General features: G+C 50.1%; 2 protein-coding genes across 9 annotated transcripts in view; one reads left to right on the top strand and one right to left on the bottom strand.

The window, feature by feature from the left end:
- Window positions 1-75: 75 nt before the first annotated feature.
- BEST1 (bestrophin 1) lies at window positions 76-18,030 on the bottom strand. 8 transcript variants are annotated; one of them, XM_055354288.2, is made up of 11 exons: window positions 17,682-18,028; window positions 12,513-12,700; window positions 9,305-9,399; window positions 8,550-8,783; window positions 7,503-7,657; window positions 7,037-7,114; window positions 6,200-6,352; window positions 4,949-5,029; window positions 4,486-4,637; window positions 1,638-2,276; window positions 76-438 (listed from the first exon to the last, which is right to left on the bottom strand). In XM_055354288.2, exons 2-11 carry the CDS (start codon window positions 12,662-12,664, stop codon window positions 420-422), a joined length of 1,758 nt encoding a protein of 585 aa, XP_055210263.1. In that variant the 5' UTR covers window positions 12,665-12,700; window positions 17,682-18,028; the 3' UTR covers window positions 76-419. The 8 variants fall into 8 exon arrangements, with proteins under 8 accessions (XP_055210263.1, XP_018891909.1, XP_055210262.1 ...); XM_019036364.4 differs by lacking the exon at window positions 17,682-18,028 and adding an exon at window positions 14,061-14,714; XM_055354287.2 differs by having other exon boundaries at window positions 76-2,276; window positions 17,682-18,030.
- Window positions 16,762-23,661, top strand: part of RAB3IL1 (RAB3A interacting protein like 1) — a 50,422-nt gene continuing 43,522 nt past the window's right edge. Inside the window, exon 1 of the mRNA XM_004051332.5 lies at window positions 16,762-18,727. Within this exon, the coding sequence (XP_004051380.4) occupies window positions 18,699-18,727 (29 nt within the window). The 5' untranslated portion in view covers window positions 16,762-18,698. The remainder of the gene's footprint in view (window positions 18,728-23,661) is intronic.

The raw sequence follows: 23,661 nt of genomic DNA, 5'->3' as shown, positions 1-23,661 counted from the left end.
TGGGATGAATCAGAAATCTATCCAGGCTATCTTCCAGATTCCTTAAGTGCCGTTGTTCAGTTCTAATCACACTAATCAAAAAGAAACAAGTATTTGTATTTATTAAACTCATTTGGGCAGTATACTAAGGTGTGGCTGTCTTGGATTCAGACAGAACTAAGGGTTACTGACTCTGAATCCAGAGTCTGAGTTAAATGTTTCCAATGGTTCAGTCTAGCTTTCACAGTTTTTATGAATAAAAGGCATTAAAGGCTGAAGTAGTCTGGGATTTTTATCTGTTAAGCTAACCATTTGATTCAGGCTGTTGTAGGACATGTTCTTCAGTGTGGACAGCTGTATGGCTGTGACTGGATCAGTGTCCTGCTGGTGTACACACAGGTGAGGACCTGGCTGGCGAAGCATCCCCGTTAGGAAGCAGGTTAGGAATGTGCTTCATCCCTAGTGAGAATGAAAGTATTAACAGCGTAAGTATGGAAGGTACCTTCATTTCAAATACCAAAATGTTGCAGTAGGAGGGCAAAGGTTGAGACGATCCTTTTTTTTTTTTTGAGACGGTCTCACTCCGTCGCCCAGGCTGGATTGCAGTTGCTCAATCTCACTGCAACCACCACCTCCTGGGTACAAGCAATTCTCCCCTCAACCTCCTGCGTTGGGACTACAGGCACACCACGCCGCCCAGCTGATTTTTGTATTTTTTTTGGTAGAGATGGGGTTTCATCATATTGGCCAGGTTGGTCTCAAACTCCTGACCTCCTGTGATCCACTTGCCTCCACACCCAGCCCAAGACAAGATTCTTAAATATTAACATCCTTTGCCACAGATGTTTGCCAAGTTCCTGTCTAGCCCTAGAAGCAAGACTGAAATTGTTGCCCTTTTAGGTTTTCAATCATAATAGCTGGGTGTTCTGACCGTGAAAGTAACTGCTTGAGAATCTAGAAAAGGGAAGTTATACTTCCTCCCACATGATTGGGGCTGAAGTGGGGTGTTTATAATTGGGTGAAAGTGTCCAGGAAATCTGGAATAAAGGGAAATATCTGATTTTGTGACAGCTTTGGGCTGACCCCAAGGAAGCAAGAAGTATTTTGGTGAGGTCCCCAGGCAATGAGAAAATGACCTAAGGGCCCTGGACACCCTCAACCTCACCATCTACCAGTTCCTAGGAGTGGGGCAGTTCTGCCATCTTTTCCTGTAGTGCTTGGGTACTACCCTAAATAGTTATGGGGGAAGTGTTCATCTGTCATCCAGCTGACTGCCACCTCATGGTTTTGGGTCAGCCACCCTTGCTCAAAGTAAGTTGGGGCCAGTGATAACATCTGCTCAGCTAAGCCTGGCCTGTCAGCCCTGGGGCAGTTCTCCAGCCTCATTCTGGTCAGCACAACCTCATCTTCCTTCACCTGGTCCCAAGAAGTCTTCCGGGTGATACCAGGGTGAAGTGAGAAAAGGTCCCGAACACTTCCCTAGGATCCCTGTGAAGGTGGCCAAGTATATACCCCAAGCCAGTGCTGGGTGTAGGTCCAGTGTGCTCTGGCAGTGATGGAACCCTAGGAAATTGTGGAGGAAGGGTAGGCTCAGAGCAAGGGAAGCTGGGGTGGGGCACAGGGCAATGCAGTGCCCCTGGTTCAGGTGGAGGACAGACCTGTTTTCCAAGGCCCAATAAGGATCCATGTGATCTTTGAGTGTAGTGTGTATGTTGGTTGGTGATTGTTCCAAAGGTTCTTTGAGGTGATTTTCGGGGATCTCTGGCATATCCGTCAGGTTAAACTCCACGGTTTTCCTCCTCACTTGAGATACTTCTGGGTGCTCCATCAAGGCCCCATCGCTCTCTGAGAGCAATTCAAAACTTTTCTTGGCCCCAGAACTCACAGTCTTTAAGCTTTTGTCTTTGGTGTCTATGCCTGTGACACTGTGAAGCTTTGATGGCGCTGATGGTTCTAGGGGGAAGAACATGGGAGTGGGGCTGAGGGGCGTCTGTGGGGCACTGTAGTAGCCTGGCCTCTGATACAGTGGGGCAGACTTGAAGGCGTCCACAGCCTTAAGCTTCCAGGCCTTGTTGTCTTCCTGGCCCCTAACGTTCTGTTTGGCTGCCTTGTGGTTTTTGGGCAGGCCCTCGTGGAGAAGGGATTCCCTCTTGGGCCACAGTAGTTTGGTCCTTGAGTTTGCCCTGGGAGGATGGTGATCATGGGACTGCAGGCCTAGGAAGCGGCCAATGATGCCAGCGTGAGCATCCTCCTCGTCCTCCTGATTGGGCTGGAACTCCATCTCCTCTTTGTTCAGGCTGGAAAGAAACAGGAGATGCAGGGCTGAGCCAGTGGACAAAGGACCGACACCTGGCCTTACTTATCCCTTACCCCCGCTCCTCTCTCTCAGTTGGCCCAAGCCAAGGCCACACCGTCTTCCTCACCATACCCCAGCTCTCACCTCTCTCCTGATCTGTCCTGTACCTCCCGGTGATCCCTCCAGGCCCAGCTCACCTCACTGTTTGTTGATTCCCTCTTGACCAGAGTTAACATCCAACCCCCCCAACCACCCCGCCTGGCGTGTAAAGGCCTCCTCATCATTCACTTCCCCTGTAAAACCCCTCACTCCAGGCAGTCAGAAACACTGGTGCCCTGGCATGAGTGGTTCAGATGAGGCCCATGAGTGACTCTGGGCAATGCCAGGAATTTGTGGTTCCAACTGGGAGTGACATCCACAAAGAGAAATTTGGCTTCCTAGCAACAGGCATCCCAGGAGCCCCAGACCTTTACCCTGCAAGGGAAAGCTTATCTACCAGAGAGTATGGCCTGCCCTTGCCCAAGTTCAGATTCTTCCCATGTTCCATGGCCCAGCTCCAGACCCAGCTGGAAGCCGCCTCCCAGGCAGACAAAGATGACTGTGTTCCATGTTCTGTCCCTTTTCTGGACATCCAGTACTTTGTACCTTGTATCCAGAGTTTGAGGCTTGGGTTTGAGCTCCCTCCATAAATTGTGCATTCCTTGGAGACAAGGTCTATGCTTTATCGTTCTGTTTTCAGCCCTCCCCACCCCTCAACAACCTTCAGCTACTGGGGTACAGACCATGTAGGGCTCAAAGTCATCCTCTAGAAATGTTTCTGACCTAAGCAAGCCTCCAGCCTTCATTTGATCACCCTCCCAACCCTTCCTCACACTATCTATAGACTGTAGTTAAACTCGATTGCAGTCTAGTAGGATATTTGGTTCTTAAAAGAACAAGCAGCCAGGCACAGTGGCTCACACATGTAATCCCAGCACTTTGGGAGGCTGAGGAGGGTGGATCACCTGAGGTCAGGAGTTCGAGACCAGCCTGGCCAACATGGTGAAACTGTCTCTACTAAAAATACAAAAATTAGCCGGGCTTGGTGGCTGGCACCTATAATCCCAGCTACTCAGGAGGCTGAGGCAGGAGAATTGCTTGAATCTGGGAGGCGGAGGTTGCAGTGAGCCGAGATTGTGCCACTGCACTCCAGCTCTGGGCAACAAGAGTGAAGCTCCGTTTAAAAAAAAAAAGAAAAGAACAAGCGAGAACAGCACTGGATACCGTGGAAGAAACCCTTGAGTATGAACCCTGACATGTGCCCAACACTCTCCAAGGCACTTTCAACTCTGTTGTCCTGGGGAGAAAGGACCAGCTGGGATAGCCCTTCAGCCCACTGCAGCTCAAGAGGGATTCAGATGGAATCAGGGAAGTGGGACCATGTGGGGATAAGTCTGGCTGCTGTGGGTGGCCTGAGCCCTTTACTCGGTAAGACAAAGTCAATTCAGGAGGTACCTGTGATGGCCTGGCTGCCTGCTGGGACTTTGCTGCCCCTCCCCCATCCCAGGGAACCCCACTTCCACTTCCCATCCAAGCACCGTAGCTTATCAGAAAACATAGTTTTGACACCTATAATTCCAGCATTTTGGGAGGCCAAAGCAGGCAGATTACTGGTCAGGAGTTCGAGACCAGCCTGGCCAACATGGTGAAACCTCATCTCTACTAAAAGTACCAAAATTAGCCAGTTGTGGTTGTGGGCACCTGTAATCCCAGCTACTGGGGAGGCTGAAGCAGGAGAATCACTTGAACCCAGGAGGCAGAGGTTGCAGTGAGCCAAGATCACGCCACTGCGCTCCAACCTGGGCGACAGAGCGAGATTCTGTCTCAAAAAGAAAAGAAAACATAGTTCTGGATGACAAGAGCCAGGTCCTAACGTTCCACTGCATCACTGATCACAGGCTGTCCTTCGAGCAGCAAATGCACCATTTGGTAGCTATGTGGCCTTGGACAACTTACTCTCTCTGAACCTGTACTTTAATTATCTGAAAACTTGGGATAACAAACCAGAATTATTGGGAGGAAAAAAATAGTTAATGTTTATAAAGAGCATAGTACAGTGCCTGACACTTACTGAAGCAACCTGTATGTATTAACTAGTGCAATTCTAAGTTCCTAGGCAGACCCCTGCACTAGGAGGGGCTTCCCACCCAGCCCCCTGGCTCTGGCCACACCTGATGTTGAAGGTGGAGCCCATAAAGGAGGCTCGACGGAACTGGGCAGAAGCAGCTGTGTAGGGGGGCTGTGGCTCGGGCTTATTCCAGTACATGTCCGGCTCCATCCGAGGCAGGTCCTGGTGCATCTCATCCACAGCCAACAGGGACACCTGGTCACCAGGGACAGAAGAAGTCCCACAGAAAGATCATCCCAGGCAGGACCTTGTATGTGCCTGATGACTTGGAGGAATCTCCCTCTCTCTGGACCTCAGTTTCCCTGCCTGTGAAATGGGGAGATGGGTGCCTGCCTGCAGCCTCAAAGATTGAGGTGAGAATCCTGTGAGTGAATGACTGGCTGCAGGAGGGAGGAGGGGAAGGGGTGATCATTCACTGTGAGGCCTCCCTACAGAACAGTGGGGTCCTCTCTTTGGGTCCACTTTGGGGAAGGTCCATGGTATGGTCTCTCTCCCTCTCCCCATACCTGCAAATTCCTGTCGACAATCCAGTTGGTCTCAAAATCATCATCATCCTCTCCAAAGGGGTTGATGAGCTGCTCTGCCACCTTGGGGACAGGTGAGGCTCTGTAAACCCTCAGGCAGAACTCCTCAAAGCCAGCTTCCCCCTTTAAACCTCAGCTGCTGCTATTTCCACACCCCATGATGCCCTTCCTGCCTGACCACTGTCTTCAAAGGCAGAGTTTAGGGCTCCAGCCCCCCACACTTGTGGGCACCCACACACTTCTGGACACAGCCCCTCTAACTCTTCTGAGCCAGTCCTTCCCTGAACACCCACAGCTGTCCCTGAGTGTATCACTCGGCTGAGTCACTGCCTTTATCTCACCTCATGTATCTTACCTGGAGTTGCATAATTTTATTCATTCATGCAACAGAGATATATACTGAAGTGGGCTGAACTAAAGGGCAGTCTAGGTGGGCAGATTCCTGGATAGCAACCTCTAAAATGCCCTAACAAAGCCCCGAAGAGGTGACACGGGTCTGCCTTAGGGGTCCAGGGGACATCTTGCAGGCCACTGGGGCACCCTGGAGAATTTCAAGCATAAAAGTGTGATTTGTTTTGATCTGCAGAAACCAAAGATAACTGGGGGGGCAGGGAGAATTTAGAGGAATAGGAATGCGTGTGTGTGTGTGTGTGTGTGTGTGTGTGTGTCACAGTGACAGGAAGGGCAGAGACAGAGACTTACACCCCCACTACCAAAAAATAAAGGAAGGTAGGAAGGGAGAGAAAGTGGGTGGGCAACAGAAGGAAGGAAAGATAAAGAGGGGGAGAGAAAACTGTGTGATTCAGAACATCTGTTCGGAGTATTGGCTGTGGTGGGAGGGAATACCTGGACTTGAGGTGAGGAACAAGACAGCCCAACAGGCATCTTGAATAAGGAGAGGTGGTGCCAATCTGCCTTCTAAAGGGCAGGGGCTACAGAACCTTAGGGCTTTGTTTTGTTGTTGTTGTTTTTGAGATAGAGTTTCATTCTTTTGCCCAGGCTGGAGTGCAGTGGCACGATCTCAACTCACCACAACCTCCGCCTCCCGGGTTCAAGCGATTCTCCTGCCTCAGCCTCCTGAGTAGCTGGGATTACAGGTGTGTGCCACCACACCTGGCTGCTTTCTACCCGTGAGACCTTCCTTTCCTGACACTGCATCCTCGTCTCAGGCAGCTGCTGGCCATGACCCCTCTGGCCATGCCTCCAGCCCAGCAGGGCCCTGGAGAGGCCCACCTTCAGCCAGCCAACATAGAAGAAGAACTGCAGGAACGTGAAGACGGGCACAACGAGGTCCAGCTCATGGCCAGGGTAGGCCTTGGCTGGGTTCAGAAACTGCCGCCCAACTAGACAAGTCAGGAAGAAGCTGTACACCGCCACAGTCACCACCTGGGAGGAGGAGGAGGAGGAGGATGTGGTAGCAAAGGGCTAGGTCGGAACCCTGAAATCAGGATGCTCCCGGGGCTGGGAGTCTGAGACAGGAGACAAAGGCCTTGTTCTGACTTGCACACTCATGTGACTTAGGGTCTCTGTTAACCCCTTTTTTTGTTTGTTTGTTTGTTTGTTTGTTTGAGACAGTCTTGCTGTGTCGCCCAGGCTGGAGTGCAGTGGCATGATCTCAGCTCAACCTCCACCTCCCGGGTTCAAGCGATTCTCCTGCCTCAGCATCCCAAGTAGCTGGGATTACAGGCGTGCACCACCACACAGCTAATTCTGTATTTTCAGTAGAGACGGGGTTTCACCATGTTGGCCAGGCTGGTCTCGAACTCCTGACCTCAGGTGATCCACCTGCCTCAGCTTCCCAAAGTGCTGGGATTACAGGCACGAGCCACTGCGCCCGGCCAACCTCTCTTTAATATGGGGATAATCACATTGCCTCTACTGTACTGGGCCAGGCAGGAGCCTGGACTCTTAGAACTCGGCACTTCAAAGTCCAGACCCAACTTCAAAGTGTGGACCCAACTCCCAGGGGAGCCACTTAGCCTCTAGGTGAGCCCTTCCCACCCCAGCTGCTTCCTTGGTCCTTCTAGCCTCAGTTTCCCAAAAGGGCAGCCTCACCAGCCTAGTCCTCACCTGTGTATACACCAGTGGGATACTAATCCAGTCGTAGGCATACAGGTGTCCACACTGAGTACGCAAGGTGTTCATCTCCTGGGGGGCAGCAGAGGGGGATGGGGTTCTGAACACCACCTGCCCCCACCCTGGGCTCGCCCCCACCTCTTCACCAGGTACCAGGGCCTGGTACCCATGGTCCATTCCTGGCTGTGTGGCCATGGGCAGCTCACTAAACCTCTTTGTGTCTCAGCTTCCTCATCTATCAAAAGGGAACCAGGACCTCACAGACTCCGAGAGGAGGGAGGGGCATCTGAGAAGGGACCACCTCGGGCTGTGGATTGCTGTTGGAAAAGATTCTGCAACCCCGCCTCAGGCTCTCAGAAGACCCTCAGGGGCCCGAGGCTTCTCTTTGTAGGAAACCTTGTTTCCTGTGGACCACAACCCTTCCCACTCTGCGGCAGCCCTGTCTGCACAGTGGGCTCACGTTCAGCAGGCTCTGGAGCAGGATAGGGTCCCGGATTCGACCTCCAAGCCACGCCTTCATTGACAGGTTGGCAAACCACACCCAGGGCACCCAGAACATGTTGTGTGGTAGGCTTAGTTTCTCCAACTGCTTGTGTTCTGCCGGAGTCATAAAGCCTGCAGAGTGGAGTGAAGAAGGCGGTGGGTGGGAGAACCTGCAGAAGGGATGGCCGGCACCTGCTGACCTATAGGAACCTCAGCACTCCTTTGCCATCCTCTTTCTTTCAACAACAAAAAAATTTCTGAGCACCTACTAGGTGCTGTTCTGGGCTGAGCATGTGGGCAGGGTATTTATTTATTTCCAGAGACAGGGTCTGCCTCTGTCACCGAGGTTGGAGTGCAGCGGTGCGATCTTAGGGCACTGCAGCCTGGAACTGCTGGGCTCAAGTGATCCTCCTGCCTCAGCCTCCCGATACTCAGCCTCAAACTACAGGCACACGCCACCATGCCCTGCTAATTTTTAATGTTTTTGTAGAGATGGAGGTCTCGCTATGTTACTCAGGGGCGTCTCAAACAGCTGGGCTCAAGCGATCTTCCCACCTTTGCCTCCTAAAGCGCTGAGATTACAGGCGAGAGCCACCACGCCTAGCCTGGGTCTGTCTTATTAACCAGGACCAGGTCAGGCCAGGCTGAGGGGGTGTCAGAGACCAATGTCCCATACCTCCAGAGTGGAAACCGGAGATCAAGAGGGGCAAGGGCAGAGGGAAGTAGACCCTAGTACCTCACCAGTTCCCAAGCCATCACCCTTCTTTCCATTATCCCTCAAGGGTCCTTAGCCCTGCCTCAGACTCCTACTCTCGGAGGGTGGGCTCCTGGCCTCGCCCCACCTTCAGACACCCGACTCTGTCCCGCCCAATTGGACCCCCAAATCTTGACCGCACCCCACTCCTGGCTCCACCCAATCCCCCGAGTCCGGGGGACTTTGGCTCCACCCATCTTCCATTCCTGCCGCGCCCATCTCGGCCCCTGGCTCTGCCCGGTGCCTCCCCGTTGCTCCCGATCCGCTCACCTGCTTGCACCAGGTGCTGGGCGCTGGGGAAGCGCTTGTAGACGGCGGTGCTGACGCTGCGCAGGATGAGCACGTTGCCCAGGTTGGCGTAGCGGATGAGCGTGCGCCGCAGCAGCCGGCCTTGCTCGTCCTTGCCTTCGACGAAGCCCGACACCAGGCTCATGAGGCGGTCGGGCCACGGCAGGTTCTCGTACTGGTTCCACCAGCGGGTCACGACCAGCGTCACGTAGAAGCCTGGGCAGGAGGGGCGGGGGGCGAGGGGCGAGGGGCCAGGCTGCGGCCAGAGCCCAGGGCCCAGCGCCCGGCGATGCCTCGGCTCTTCCAGCTTTCTGCTGCGAGGGGGCCTAGCCCCCAACCCTCCTGGAAGGCGCTCGGGAGCGAGAGGCAGGCAGAGCCTCGCATGGAGGCGCGAGAGCCCCAAGGGTTCTGTCACCCGGGGGTCCCCCTGCTGGTCCCAGAAATCCGCCAGACCCCCTCCCCTCCCGCGCAGGGGCTCCAGGGACCATGATGTCAGCGCTTCCCTCAGAAAATGGGGTTTTCATTGCTAAAGGCAGGACGTCTTACCTAAAGTCTAACTTCAGTTTCTCTGGCTGCAGTCCGCACCTTTCCCTGAACTACAGAGAGGCGCCGACCTGCGGCTGGCGTTCCCCCGCCCCCTCCCCAGCCCCTTGCCGCAGCTCCTCGTGATCCTCCCCTGGCCTGTCTGGAGCCTGGGCGGCCACAGGGACCCGGAACAGCCAGAAGGGGGAACTCACCCAGCACGAAGGAAATGGGGATGAGCTGGATGTAGCTGTCGCAATACAGAGTCAGTTTCTCAAACATCAGCTGTTGTTCTTCCGTGAGGGCCAGCCTGGGGGTGGGGGTGGGGGTGGAGTTGTGTGGACGCAGCGAGGAGATGGCTGAGACTGTCCCCAGGTCTAGCCCGGCCCTGGGTAGGAGTGGGACTGCCTCGATGCTATCCCACATTTTCCCCAGCCCAGGGCCCCTCCTGAGGTCTGAGCCAGTTCCATGATGCTCCTTGTACAGCCCCAAACCAGGACAGGAGGAGGCCCCCTCCAGTGGTTTCTTGTGGGGAGAATCCTCACACTGGCCACTGGGAGATGTGTAGGAAGGAAGGTCCTGCTGCAGAGGCCAGTTTCAGACACCCTGATCCTTTGAAAGCAGCCAAGGGTCAGTTGTTTAAAAGCAGGTCGAAACAGAGTGTTTGGGACGGGCACGGTGGTTCATGCCTGTAATCCCAGAGCTTTGGGAGGCTAAGGCAGGACCAGGAGTTCAAGGCAGGACCAGGGCAACATAGCAAGACCCCATCTCTACAAAAAATTAGTTGGGTGCCGTTGCCATATGCCTGCAGTCGTAGCCACTGGAGGCTGAGATAGGAGGATCACTTCAGCCCAGGAGTTGGAGGCTGCAATGGGCTGTGATTGCCATTGCACTTCAGCTTGGGTGACAGAGCGAGACACTGTCTCTAAAAAGAAAAAAAGAAACAGAGTGTTTGGCTTTAATGAGAGGGGTGAATAGGCAGAGGATTTTGTTAGAGCAGTGAAACTACTCTGCCTGATGCTGCGATGGTGGAGACATCATTACACATTTATCCAAACCCATGGAATGTACAGCCCAAGAGTGAACCCTGCTGTACGCTATGAACTTTGGGTGATAGTGATGTGTCACTGTGGGTTCAGGGATTGTAATAAATCTACCACTGTAGTGTGGGGGTGTTGATAGTGGGGAGGCTGGGGGCAGGGGGAGGAGCAAAGAGACACATGAGAACTCTACCTTCTGCTCAATTTTGCTGTGAACCTAAAACTGCTCTAAAAAATGAAGTCTGACTTTTTTTCAGCATGCATTGGTGCCCAAGTAAAAACCAAAGACCAATGTGCTTTGTCTTTGGTATTAGGAGGAACTCAAGAATTTTATGTATTTGATGTTTTATAATCCATTGTAGTCATTAGTGCTTTTTCAATTTAAAATGCTATCATATATTCGGTGATTATATCTGTCCTTTATTTTATTGTTTAGATAAATGTTTTTGGTTTATTGGTTTTTGTTTGTTTGTTTGTTTGTTTGTTTTGAGATAGGGTCTTGCTCTGTTACCCAGGCTCAAGGGCAGCGACACAGTCATGACTCACTGCAGCCTCAACCTCCTGGGCTCAAGCAATCCTCCTGCTTCAGCCTCCTGAGGAGCTGGGTGGGACTACAGGCATAAGCCACCATGCCCAGATCATTTTTTGATTTTTATTTTATTTTTAGACGGAGTCTCACTCTGTCACCTAGGCTGGAGTGCAATGGCATGGTCTCGGCTCACTGCAACCTCTGCCTCCCGGGCTCAAGCGATTCTCCGGCCTCATCCTCCTGAGTAGCTGGAACTACAGGTGCATGCCACCCCACTCGGCTAATTTTTGTATTTTTAGTAGAGATTGGGTTCCCTATGTTGGCCAGGCTGGTCTTGAACTCCTGACCTCATGATCCACCCACCTCGGCCTCCCAAAGTGCTGGGATTACAGGTGTGAGCCAAAGGGCCTAGCCAATTTTTAAATTTTTTATAGAGACAGGATCTCCCTATGTTGCTCAGGTCCTAAACTCCTGGGTTCAAGTGATCCTCCTGCCTTGGCCTCCCAAAGTGCTGGGATTACAGGTGTGAGCCCCTGTGGCTGGCCCTAACTTTTTTTAAAGTACCTTGGTGCCCTAGTAAAAACCAAATGTGCCTTGTTGCTAGCATTATTAAGAACACAAGAATTTCATGTATTTGATATTTTACAATCCATGTAATCATTAATGCTTTTTCAATTTAAAATGCTATCATATATTCTGTGATTATATTTTATTGTTTAGATAAACATTATTTTGTTTGCTTTTGAGATAGCCTGTCACTCAGGCTGAAGTGCAGTGGTGTGATAATAGCTCACTGCAGCCTCAACCTCACAGGCTTCAGCCATCCCCACACCTCAGCTTCCCAAGTAGCTGGGACCACAGGCAAATGCCACCACTCCCAGCTAATTTTTTAAATTTTTGGTAGAGACGGGGTCTCACTATGTTGCCCACGCTGAACTCCCAGGCTCAAGTGATCCCCGCACCTTGGCCCCTCAAAGTGCTGGGATTACAGACGCGAGTCACTGCTACTGGCCTTAGATAAACATTTTAATTAAAAAATAATTTTAAAAAATGTACCATGTGGGCTGTGCATGGTGGCTGACACCTGTAATCCCAGCACTTTGGGAGGCCGAGGTGGGTGGATCACTTGAGGTCAGGGGTTCAAGACCAGCCTGGCCAACATGATGAAACCCTGTCTCTACTAAAAATACAGAAAAAAAAAAAATTAGCCAGGCATGGTGGTGTGTGCCTATAATTCCAGCTACTCAGGAGGCTAAGGCAGGAGAATCGCTTGCACCTGGGAGGCAGAGGTTACAGTGAGCCAAGATTGCCCCCACTGCACTCCAGCCTGGGTGATGGAGTGAAACCCTGTCTCAAAAAAAAAAAGTACCCTGTGGTTGGCCAAGTGCAGTAGCTCACACCTGTAATCCCAGCCCCTTGGGAGGCTAAGGCAGGGGGATTGCTTGAGCCTAGGAGTTCGAGACCAGCCTGGACAACACAGTGAGACTCCATCTCTCTCTCTCTCTCTCTCTTTTAATGTACTATGTGGGCCTATGAGTCTGTGTGGGATTCAGTAAAACAGGCCAGTTGAGTGGGGCCAGACAAAGCCTGGGCTCCAGGGGTCCTCCTGGGGTTGGAGGAAGGGTGGCTAAAACCCTGCTGGCCTGGGTTGAGCAGCCTCTCAGTCTGACTTCTTTTCTCTCCCCAGCCCCCAGCCCCAGCCTCAGCTCCAGTGCCCAGGACCTGGTCAGGAGCTCAGCTTAGTCTTGTAGTGAACTGGTACACTGGCCCCTGAGCTGGCTGGGAGGCCCCCAGGAGCTCCCAGCCCCAGCCACATCCTTCCCAGGACCCCCGCCCCAGCCCTGCCAGCTTTACCTATAAATAAAGCGGATGATGTAGTAGCAGAGCAGGAAGATGAAGAACTCGCCATATAGCAGCTTGTAGATGCTGCCCCGCCAGCACAGCAGCAGGCGGGAGAAGGAGCCTAAGCGGGCATTAGCCACTTGGCTTGTGTAGGTGATGGTCATGGCCAGGCAGTGGGCTGCAGCAGGTGGGCTTGGGTCCTGGTAGAGAGGGACACCGATTGGGGGTTTTTAGGGATTAGAGGCCCTGGTCAGAGCCTGTCAGGACCCTTCCCCGCTCTGGACCTCAACTCTCCCATAGGGACCCTAGGAGGTGGATGAAGTGGTCTCCAAGGCCCTGCCAGCTCTGACTGCCTTTTGGAAGTGGAAACCCAAGAAAGTGAGCCCAGAGGCTGCCCTTTGCTTTGGCAGGGGAAGATGTAGATAGGCGTGTGCATTGCCATGTGCCTTTAACTTTCTATAATCACTGGGCGCAGTGGCTCATGCCTATAATCCCAGCACTTTGGGAAGTCGAGGCAGGTGGATCACCTGAGGTCAGGAGTTTGAGACCAGCCTGGCCAACATGGTGAAACCCTGTCTCTACTAAAAATACAAAAAAATTATCCAGGCGTGGTGCGGGTGCCTGTAATCCCAGCTACTCAGGAGACTGAGGCAGGAGAATCGCATGAACCCAGGAGGTGGAGGTTGCAGTGAGCTGAGATCACGCCATTGCACTACAGCCTGGGTAACAAGAGCAAAACTCTGTCTAAAAATAAATAAATAAATAAATAAATAAATAAATAAATAAATAATACAATTACAAAGGCAGTAACAGCAGCAATGTCTACACACTAAGCTCAGGTCCTCTGGGCTAGGCAGTGTTCTCAGCCCATCTTGTTCATTAGCTCCCAAGCTCTCTCAACCACCCTAGTGTGAGAAGTATGGAAGGGACCAGGCAGCCCTGTCCACCACCATATTCCCATTCCCATAATGGAACGTAGCTGGTAGAGATGCTCAAATGATGTTTACTGAATGGTGGCTCCAGGGCCTTTCCACCTGCTGATCTTCCTGCCTGGAGGAAGCTCTTCCTGAGATACCTGCATGGTTCCTTCCCACTCCAGGTTCCCTTTAGAAAGGATGTTCCCAACCATCCTACCTGGAAATAGAGCCCCACTGCCACTGGTGCTCTGTGTCTCCTCACCTTGCTTGATATTTCTAGAGAGCACTTATCACTACTTGAAATTATACAGGATATCTGCCTGTTTCCTGCCTGTTTCCTCCTCAGAATGGAAGCTCCTCTTGTGTTCTCGTAGAAGGCGCTCAATAAAAATTTACTGAAGCAGTGATTGATGCCCCCTCCATTCTTTCCCTGTGTGTTTTGCTGCAGCCACACTGGCTGGCTGTGCCTGATGCACACCAAGCTCATTCCCACCTCAGGGCATTTGCACAGACACACAGGTGCCCACACACCTGCGCATGTGCTGCCTGTGTGTGCACATCCCACACAAATATGCAAGATGGCCATCCAACCCTGAAGGCCTCAAAGCCCCAGCCCAGTCCACCTGGGGCACCTTGTACTCACTGGTGAGGTTCCAGGTGGGTCCGATGATCCCACAGAAGGTCTGGCGACTGGGCTGGTGGGACTCCCTGGGACTCTGTGGCCAGTGCCCCTGCCCACTCTTAGAGGCTGGCACTGCCCACATGAGTGCTGAGCCGCCGTCACTTGACTCCCTAAGCCAGGACCTCCACAAAGGAGTCCTTGTCTTGGTCCCTCCTTGTAATCTGCTCAGAAGCAACGGCCAGCACAGCCTGGCCACGGCCCCTCTAATTTCTTCTTGGAGGGCGTTGGGCTGAGACCAGGGCTGGAATTTAGGGCAACACCCCCTCTACCATGGCCCTAAAATCCAGAGGCTGAAGGATCTGCTCCACCAGTGTTCTGACCCCTGAGGCCTTGCAGAGAGAGTTGGGGGTTAGGGGGCTGTGCTGAGCCTCAACTCCTGTGCCAGGAACTCTCCAGGAAGGAGGAGCCTCTGACTAGGCCCTGGGGTCTTTGACAGCCCTGTGGGCTATGGAAAGAATGAATACTGGGCTGCAGTCACCAGTCCTGGTTTCTGGTCCCAGCCTTGCCACCTGTGTGTGGTGACCCCGGGTGGGTTTCAGCTCCTCTCTCAGCCTCAGTGCCCTTATCTGAAAAGGATGGTGTTGCTTGGGAATTTCATCACCCTAGTAAAATGACAGAATTCTGCATATGCTGATGAGGAGCTCTGATTGGCTGCTGGTGACATCATACATTATTCTGGCTGTGATTGGCTGGCAGGGCCCATCAGTAGGTTGCTTCAGAGAGATGGAAGGAGAAGCCTGCCGGGGCTGGTGGAGGCGGGGTGAGTCTGGTGGGGGTTGACAGAACAACCCTGGAGTTTATGCTGCTGGCTTCCAGCCAGCCAGTGCAATATGGGAATAAATGCCCAGATCCCCACGGGCAGCTGGTGAAAATCTCAGCATGTGATTCAATAAATTTTAATACATCAATCCATACTCAAGGGCTCTCCTAAGCTGTTGGAAGTGATGGGTGTCTACCTACACACTCCTCTTGTATTGTTCAATGAAGAGAGCAGAGCTCTAGGCAGCAGTGGTTCTTGGTCTTTAGAGGCCATAAGAATCGCCCAAATGTTTATTAAACGGGCAGTTTTCTGGATCTTTCTCCAGAGTCTGAGTCTGTGGCCTTAGGGATGTTGCATTTTAATCAAGCACTGCAGGGGATTATGAGGTGTGTGGTTGGGACTAAACTTCCAGAAGCCCTGATTTTATAATATGACCTTGTGTCTTAAAATAAACCCACTCTCATCCTCCCTTTCCTGTCACCCTCTCTCTGAAATGTACTAGGCGTTAACTATGCTGAGATTGCAGGTGATTTTTCTACACACCACTTTTTTTTTCGCTTTAAGTTCTGGGATACGTGTGCAGAATGTACAGGTTTGTTACATAGGTATACATGATGTGCAGGTTTGTTACATAGGTATACGTGTGCCATGGTGGTTTGCTGCACCTGTCAACCCATCATCTAGGTTTTAAGCCTTGCGTGCATTAGATATTTGTCCTAATGCTCTCCCTCCTCTTGTCCCCCACCCCCACACACCATTTTTGCCTTTATATAATTATCTGCCTAGAAAAAAAACACTATTTCGCAATGACCTTGAATACTTTTCTAATCATGGCAAACAATAAAGCTGTTGTTATTATAAGAATCTCTTTAGAGGCAGCCTTGTAGGAGTATTTACTGCCTCCCCGCTGCCCCATCGCTGTCCTCAACTGATATGGGGAAAGAAGCAGGTTCACTTCAGCCTCAGTCTCCTCATATGCAAAATGGGACAACGATGCCTACCTTGGCAGCCGAATGAGAATGATGGATGGGACACGTGTCCGTCAACTCTCCAAACCACTGGTGCCTGTGCCTGACCCCTACGAATTCTGATTTGATTGGTCTGGATGGACCCCAGGTGTTGGGATTGTTCAAGTTCTCCAGGTGATTCTGATTTTATGGCCTGTGCTGAGTCATTGCTTAATGGATTATTTCCCTATCCTGTATTCCCTTCCCAACCAACACATCCTGAAACTCAAGAGAGAGTTTTCCATTTAGAAGATGATAAATAAATATATATTATATATATTTATATATTAACATATGTAAATACGTATTAATATGTCTATAATATTACAAATATATTTATTTGTATGTACACATATATTTATACATATAAATATATAAGTAAATATATAAGTATATTTTCGAGACAAGGTCACCCAGGCTGGAGTGCAATGGGTGTGATTTTGGCTCATTGCAACCTCCACTTCCCAGGCTCAAGCAATCCTCCCATCTCAGCCTCCCAAGTCGCTGGGACTACAGGCGCACGCCACCACACCCAGCTATTTTTTTTTTTTTTTTGTAGAGATAGGGTCTCACTACATTACCCAGGCTGGTCTCGAGCTCTAAGTTCAAGCAGTCCTCCCACCTAGGCCTCCCAAAGTGGTGGGATTACAGGAGTGAGCCGCCACACTCGGCCAATAAGTATGTTTTAACTAAAGTTAGCACACATGCCTGGCACCATGCCTGGAACATTGATGCTCATTCTGTACTCTCTGAAGGAATAAATGAAAATCCTGCCTTTGTGGAGACAAGTTCTTGCCTTCCCTGTGGTGGCCACTAGAGAGCGTGCTTGACTAGCTGGCTCTGGCTGGGGAAGCCTGGTTCACTGGTCAGGATCAGTGTAGACCACGGAGCTGGCACTGCTTCATCTCCCTGACCCCGACCAGCAGCCATAGAGCCGTGAGAGGGAGTTGGAGACACTAGAGTCCCTCCTCCCTGTTCCCTGAACCGCAGGCTCCTTGGCAATATCCCAGGAGTACCACCAGGACCATCGACAGTGCATGCCCAGTCTCCCTTCCCCTCCCAGAGGCCCCAGCATGTTCCCAGAGACATCCCATGAGCAGCTGCTCCTGGCCCTGCCCCAGAGCTGAGACAGGCACACCCTGGCACAAGTCATGGTCTCTCCTACTGGGTCTCAGCTATGAAAATGTCCCCAGTTAGCCAGGCACGGCTCAGGCACACAGCAAAGTCATGAGTGCTGATTGACCCAAGCCGTGCCTGGAACAAGAGTCCCAGGCCCTGCAGAGATGGCACCCAACCCAGTCAAGGTCGCCCTCTTCTGCTTTCCGTTCCGCAAAGAAAATATTCGCCAAACCATTTCTCCTTCCAGAACTGAGCCTAATCTGATTCCTGCCTGTACGTATTCATAGTCAAAAAATTTGGAAACACTTAAATAATAACTCTAACACAGAATGGCAAGGCCTAAGATCTGTGCCAAGTGCACAGAGGTCAGGGAAATTTTTACAGACAATGGGGCATTTCGGTTGGGTCTTGAAGCATGAGTAGGAGTTCATGGAGCTGAGAAGAATGGAAGAGCATTACACATCAGGGGAACAACCTACGGAAAGGCATAGAGCTATTCCTGAAGGATGATTCAGTATCACATGTTTATCCACATTTTACAAAGGAGGACACTGAAGCTCAAGGCCTGGCTCGTCCAAGGTCACACAGCTATAAATGGCTTGAGACTAGGATCCAGGTCTTTTGATTTTGGATCCTGAGCCCTTTCCCACTATCAGCTCTACAGTAAAGGTCAGTTTCTGAGAGGTAGAGTCTTACCTGCTAGGGTAGTGGTCTCTCTTGGGGTTGAAGGGAGGTCCAAAGGATGGGGCCTGCATGAAAGATACTTTTTTTTTTTTTTTTTGAGACAAGAGTCTCGCTTTGTTACCCAGGCTGGAGTGCAGTGGCATGATCTTGGCTCACTGCAACATCTGCCTCCTGGGTTCAAGTGATTTCCGGCTAAGTTTTGTATTTTTAGTAGAGACGGGGTTTCACCATGTTGGCCAGGTTGGTCTTGAACTCCTGACCTCAAGTAATCCACCCGCCTTGGCCTCCCAAAGTGCTAGGATTGCAAGCATGAGCCACTGTGCCTGGCCGCATGGAAGAGACTTTGACTGCAGCAGATTCCAAGCTCTCGAGCTCCCCAGCAGAGAGCCATCTCTTGGGGCAGCAGGGCAGAGCTGGGGAGATGGGCGGGGGTGCCAGACACAGAATGCTATGGCCTTCTCACCTAGAATTACCATAGCAACAGGAGCATCACAGAGGGCCTGCCTCGGTGCCCTTCTAGGCCCTGCCTCAGCTGGGCAGGAAGAAGGAGACCCAGCTTGGCTGGGGGCAGTAGGCAGGGGGCCCCGGGGTAAGTCAGCCAGGCCTGGATGCTGCCTCCAGGCTTTATGTGGGACACCTGCCAGCCCACACCCCTCTCTTGGGCCAGTCACAGAACAAATAGGGCAGAGGCCAAGAAAGAAAAGGAGGGGGCTTGGCATAGCTGGACAGGGGTGCTGGGGGACACTGCCAGTCCAGGGCCTGGAAGCCAGACAGACAACAGCACCTCCACCCTGAGCTCAGGCAGCCCTGATCCCTGAAGGGCGGAGTAAACTCAACATTCAAAGAGATAGAAACATAAGCCCTGGGCACCACAGAAAGACGACAGAAACCAGGAGAGGCTGGGATACACCTAGGTCCAACTTCATCAAACCCGGTCCTGCCCATGACAACGGAATAGCATGGAATAGACCAGAGCTGGACCAACTAGAGACACGAGGCAAGAGGATCCACTGTGCTGCGAGGTCCCCCATGGACTCTGCCAGGCTGCAGCCGGCCAGGTGAGGCACTGACCACTATCCACCTTCCACCCACCCCCACCCCTCCAGCTCAGAACTGGGGCTCGTGGCAGGTGGGTAGCAGAAAGGACATCATGGGCCAGGCTTCTCCTAGACAACTGTGCGGGGCCTGGATGCTGTCAAAGGTTCACACCCAGTGAGTAGCCCCAGTGTCTTCAGCTCAGATGGGCATGTTGAGTTTGACATGCTGTGAAAGAATGGTAAGTTTCTCGTCCAGCTGCTCATTTTGCAGACAAAGAAACTGGGGCACAGAGAAGGAAAATGACTTGCCTGAAGTCACAGTAGGCTGCCTGTCTAGGTGAGTGCAGCATCTCCCCGCTGCCCCAGGATGCTCCTGCGGTTCGCTTCCACGGCGAGCACTGAATGCCGACCGACCGTGTTTAGCGCTGCGGTGGCCACTGTGAGAGGGAAAGAATAGTAGAAACAATCAGTTCTCCCCATCTTGACCACTTACCAGGTGTCAGGCAGTGCACTAAGCGCTCTTTAGAAATGTCATCTACTCATCAAAACAACCCCTGGGGAAGACGAAGGGTCATCCATCTGTCACGGTGGATGGATGTGGGGGAGGACGGCACAAGGGTAGGCTAGGTGAGGAGTAAGCCACATTGGCCCCTATCTGTCAGGTCAATGGGCTGACGGCAGGCTGCCTTAGCTGCCTTTCCCTGCCTCAGATGCAGACTGGCTGGGCTTCCACAGCTACAGCCTTCTCCACCCATGCTAGGGCTACCAGACTTAGCCAATAAAACTACAGGCCAGGCCAGGCCAGGCGTGGTGGCTCCTACCTGTAATCCCAGCACTTTGGGAGGCTGAGGCGGGTGAATCACCTGAGGTCAGGAATTCAAGACCAGCCTGGCCAACATGGCAAAATCCCGTCTCTACTAAAAATACAAAGATAATTAGCCAGGCATGGTGGCGCATGCCTGTAATCCCAGCTACTCGGGGAGGCTGAGGCAGGAGAATCACTTGAACCCGGGAGACAGAGGTTGCAGTGAGCCAAGATTGCACCATTGTACTCCAGCCTGGTTGACAAGAGCGAAACTCCGTGTCCAAAACAAAAACAAACATTAGATGACATCCTGGCAAAACAACTACAGGACAGTCGGGCAAATAAGAACTTCAGATAGAAAAGTGAATAATTTTTAGTGTAAATATGTCCCGGGGGAGGGGCCCGGGAGCATCGTCCTTTTTTCTGTGGTCCCTCTGCTTTGCTGATTTGCTTAATTGGTCCATTCTTTCCTGCTGCTGACTTCTAGAACCTGGCTTCTCAAACTGAGGTCTGGGGCCCAGTTACATCATTTGGAAGCTTGTTACCAACGCAGAATCTGCCCTGGTGCAGTGGCTCACACATATAATCCCTACATTTTGGGAGGTTGAGGTCGGATGATTGCTTGAGCCCAGGAGTTTGAGGCTGCAGTGAGCTATGATCACACCAGCTCAGAACTGCAGTCCAGACTAGGTGACAGAGCAAGACCCTGTCTCAACAAAGGAAGGAAGGAAGGAAGGAAGGAAGGAAGGAAGGAAGGAAGGAAGGAAGGAAGGAAGGAGGGAAGGAAGGGAAGGAAAGGAAGGAAGGGAAGGAAGGGAAGGAAGGGAAGGAGGTAGGGAGGTCTCCATTCTGTAGGTCGTCTTTTTTACTTTGTTGAGGAGGTTCCTTGATGCACAAAAGTTTTTAATTTATTTTCAAGGAGGGAGGAAGGGAGGGGAGGGGAGGAAGATTCATGTATGCCTGCTTTATACAACTATAAGAGAGATTTAAGACTATTGCTTACACTTCAAAAGGACTAAATGCTTGTTATAAACAATTAGGAAACTACAGAGCAGTTTAAAACAAAACAAAACAAACTCCCAAACAAGGTTATCATTTTGATGTATTTCCTTCCAGTCTTTTTTTTATAATTTTAATATTGAGGGGCAATCTGTGTCCTGCAAAATTCACCCTTTCCACTTATGTATGTAGTGTTTACATATTTACTGATGCTAAAGCCATCCTAGTAGGTGTGCAGTAGTATCTCATTGTGGTTTTGATTCTCATTTCCCAGATGGCAAATGATGTTAAGTATCTTCTCATGTGCTTATTGGCTGTTTGTTTATCCTCATTGGAGAAATGTCTATCCAAGTCTTTTGCCAATTTTTTCAGTTGGATTGTTTGCCTTCTTGTTGTTGTTAGAATTATTTATATATTCTGGATACTAGACCATTATCAAGCACGTGATTTACAAATATTTTCTCCCATTCTGTAGATCATCTTTTTTACTTTCTTGAGGAGGTTCCTTGATGCATGAAAGTTTTTAATTCATTTTGAATTTTAAACATTAAAATTTTAATTTAGATAAATTTTGACCCTGTCAAATCCAAGGTCATGAAGATTTACCCCTATGTTTTCTTCTAAAAATTCTATCGCTTTAGTTCTTATATTTAGGAATTTGACCTATTTTGAGTTAATTTTTATGTATCATTTGAGGTAAAGGTCCAACTTTCTTCTTTTGCATGTAGCTATCCAGGTGTCCATGTATATTTGTTGAAAAGCATATTCTTTCCTATTGACTTGTCTTGACATACATGTTGAAAATCAATTGATAATACATATATGGGTTTATTTCTGGACTATCAATTCTATTGAGCTATATGTCACTTCAATATTTCATTGTTTTAATTATGTAGCTATGTAGAAATTTCGAAACCAGGAGTGTAAGTTCTCCAACTTTGTTCTTTTTCAAGATGGTTTTAGCTATTTGGGGTCCATTGCAATTCCATATGAATTTTAGGATCGCCTTGCCCATTTCTGCAAAAAACGCAGTTGGAATTTTGATGGGGATTACACTGAGTCTGTAGATCACTTAGTCATCTTTATAACATCAAGTCTTCCAATCCATGAACATAGGATGTCTTTTCATTTATTTAGGTCTTCTTTAGTTTCATTCACCACTGTCATAGGGTTTTCAGTGTACAAGTCTTGCATCTTCTTGGTTAAAAATATTCCTAAGTCTCTTATTCTTTTTAATAAGAATAAAGTTCCATTTTGTAAATGGCATTATTTTCTTAATTTTATTTTCAGATTGTTTATTGCTAATGTATGGAAATACAGCTGATTTTTGTATATTAATCTTGCTGAATTTATTTACTAGCTGTAATAGTTTTTGTGTGGATTCTTTAGGGTTTACTACATATAAGATCATGTCATAATTTGCCAGGTGCAGTGGTTCATGCATGTCATCCCAGCATTTGGGGAGACCAAGGAGGGAGAATTGTTTGAGCTCAGGTGTTTTTTGTTTGTTTGTTTGTTTTGAGACGGAGTTTTGCTCTTGTTGCCTAGGCTGGAGTGCTGTGGTGCGATCATGGCTCACTGCAACCTCCATCTTCTGGTTTCAAGCGATTCTCCTGCCTCAGCCTCCCAAGTAGTTGGGATTACAGGAGCACGCCACCATGCCTGGCTAATTTTTGTATTTTTAGTAGAGGCGGGGTTTCACCATGCTGGCCAGGCTGGTCTCAAACTTCTGACCTCAAGTGATCTGCCCGCCGAGGCCTCACAAAGTGCTAAGATTATAGGCATGAGCCACCATGCCTGGCCTTTACACTGATTTTCATATGTTCAACTACCTTGCTTGCATTCCATGATAAATCCCACATGGACACGATGTATAATCTTTTTAACATGTTGCTGGATTGGATTTGCTAGTATTTGGTTGAGGATATTTGCACCTATATTCATAAGGGATATTGGTCCGTATATTCCTTCTTTTTTTTTTTTTTTGAGATGGAGTCTTGCTCTGCTGCCCAGGCTGGAGTGCAGTGGTGCGATCTCGGCTCACTGCAAGCTCCACCTCCTGGGTTCACACCATTCTCCTGCCTCAGCTTCCCGAATAGCTGGGACTACAGGTGCCTGCCACCACACCTGGCTAATTTTTTGTATTTTTAGTAGAGATGGGGTTTCACCACATTAGCCAGGATGGTCTCGATCTCCTGACCTCGTGATACACCTGCCTCAGCCTCCCAAAGTGCTGGGATTACAGGTGTGAGCCACCGCGCCCAGCCTGGTCTTTTTATTTCTTTCATTGTGAGATATTGTCTGGCTTTAGTTTTAGGATAATACTGGCACAAGAGAATGGGTTATGAAGTATATTCTTCTCTATTTTTTGGAACAGTTTGAGGATTGGCATTTATTCTTTATTTGCTCCTAATCGTTTCTCTATTGGAAGTTTTTTGATTACTGATTCAATCTTGTGTTTGAGGTCTATTCAAGTTTTCTGTTTCTTCTTGAGGAAGTTTTGGTTTCTAGGCATTTGTTCATTTAATCTAGGTTATCTAATTTGTTGTCATACAATTTTTCATAGTGTTCTATAATTCTTTCTGTATCTGTAAGGTTGGTAGTAGTTTTTCTTTTTAAAATGTTTTATTTATTTTATTATTTATTTATAGAAACAGAATCTCACTTTATCACCCAGGCTGGAGTGCAGCTGTGTGATCATAGCTCACTGCTACCTTGAATTCCTAGGCTCAAGGGAGCCTCCTGCCTCAGCCTCCCAAGCAGATGGGATTACAGGCACGTGCCACAGTGCCTGGCTAATTTTTACGGTTTTTTTTTTTTGAGATGGAGTCTTGCTGTGTTGCCCAGGCTGGAGTGCAGTGGTGCATTCTTGGCTCACTGCAACCTCCACCTCCCGGGTTCAAGTCATTCTCCCACCTCAGCCTCCTGAGTAGCTGGGACTATAGGCAAGTGCCACCATGCCCCGCTAATTTTTGTATTTTTAGTAGAGACAAGGATTCACCATGTTGCCCAGGCTGGTCTCAAACCCCTGACAAGTGATCCGCCCACCTCGTCTTCCCGAAGTGCTGGGATTACAGGCGTGAGCCACCGCGCCCAGCCTAACTTTTAAACTTTTTGTAGAGATAGGGTCTCACCATCTTGCCCAGGCTGG

The sequence above is a fragment of the Gorilla gorilla genome, chromosome 9, assembly GCF_029281585.2.
Source record: "Gorilla gorilla gorilla isolate KB3781 chromosome 9, NHGRI_mGorGor1-v2.1_pri, whole genome shotgun sequence".
In the NCBI taxonomy this organism is placed as follows: Eukaryota; Metazoa; Chordata; class Mammalia; order Primates; family Hominidae; genus Gorilla; species Gorilla gorilla.
Note: the sequence above shows the minus strand (reverse complement) of the source record. Positions and strands in the feature narration are given on the sequence as shown.

Coding starts and splice junctions, on each gene's coding strand:
- BEST1 (XM_055354287.2), bottom strand. CDS start 12,664: ATGACCATCACCTACACAAGCCAAGTGGCTAATGCCCGCTTAGGCTCC. Junction 6,353..7,036: donor TCCCACTGGTGTATACACAG/GTGAGGACTAGG, acceptor TCCTCCTCCCAG/GTGGTGACTGTGGCGGTGTA. Junction 2,277..4,485: donor GGCTCCACCTTCAACATCAG/GTGTGGCCAGAG, acceptor GTTTCTTTCCAG/CCTGAACAAAGAGGAGATGG.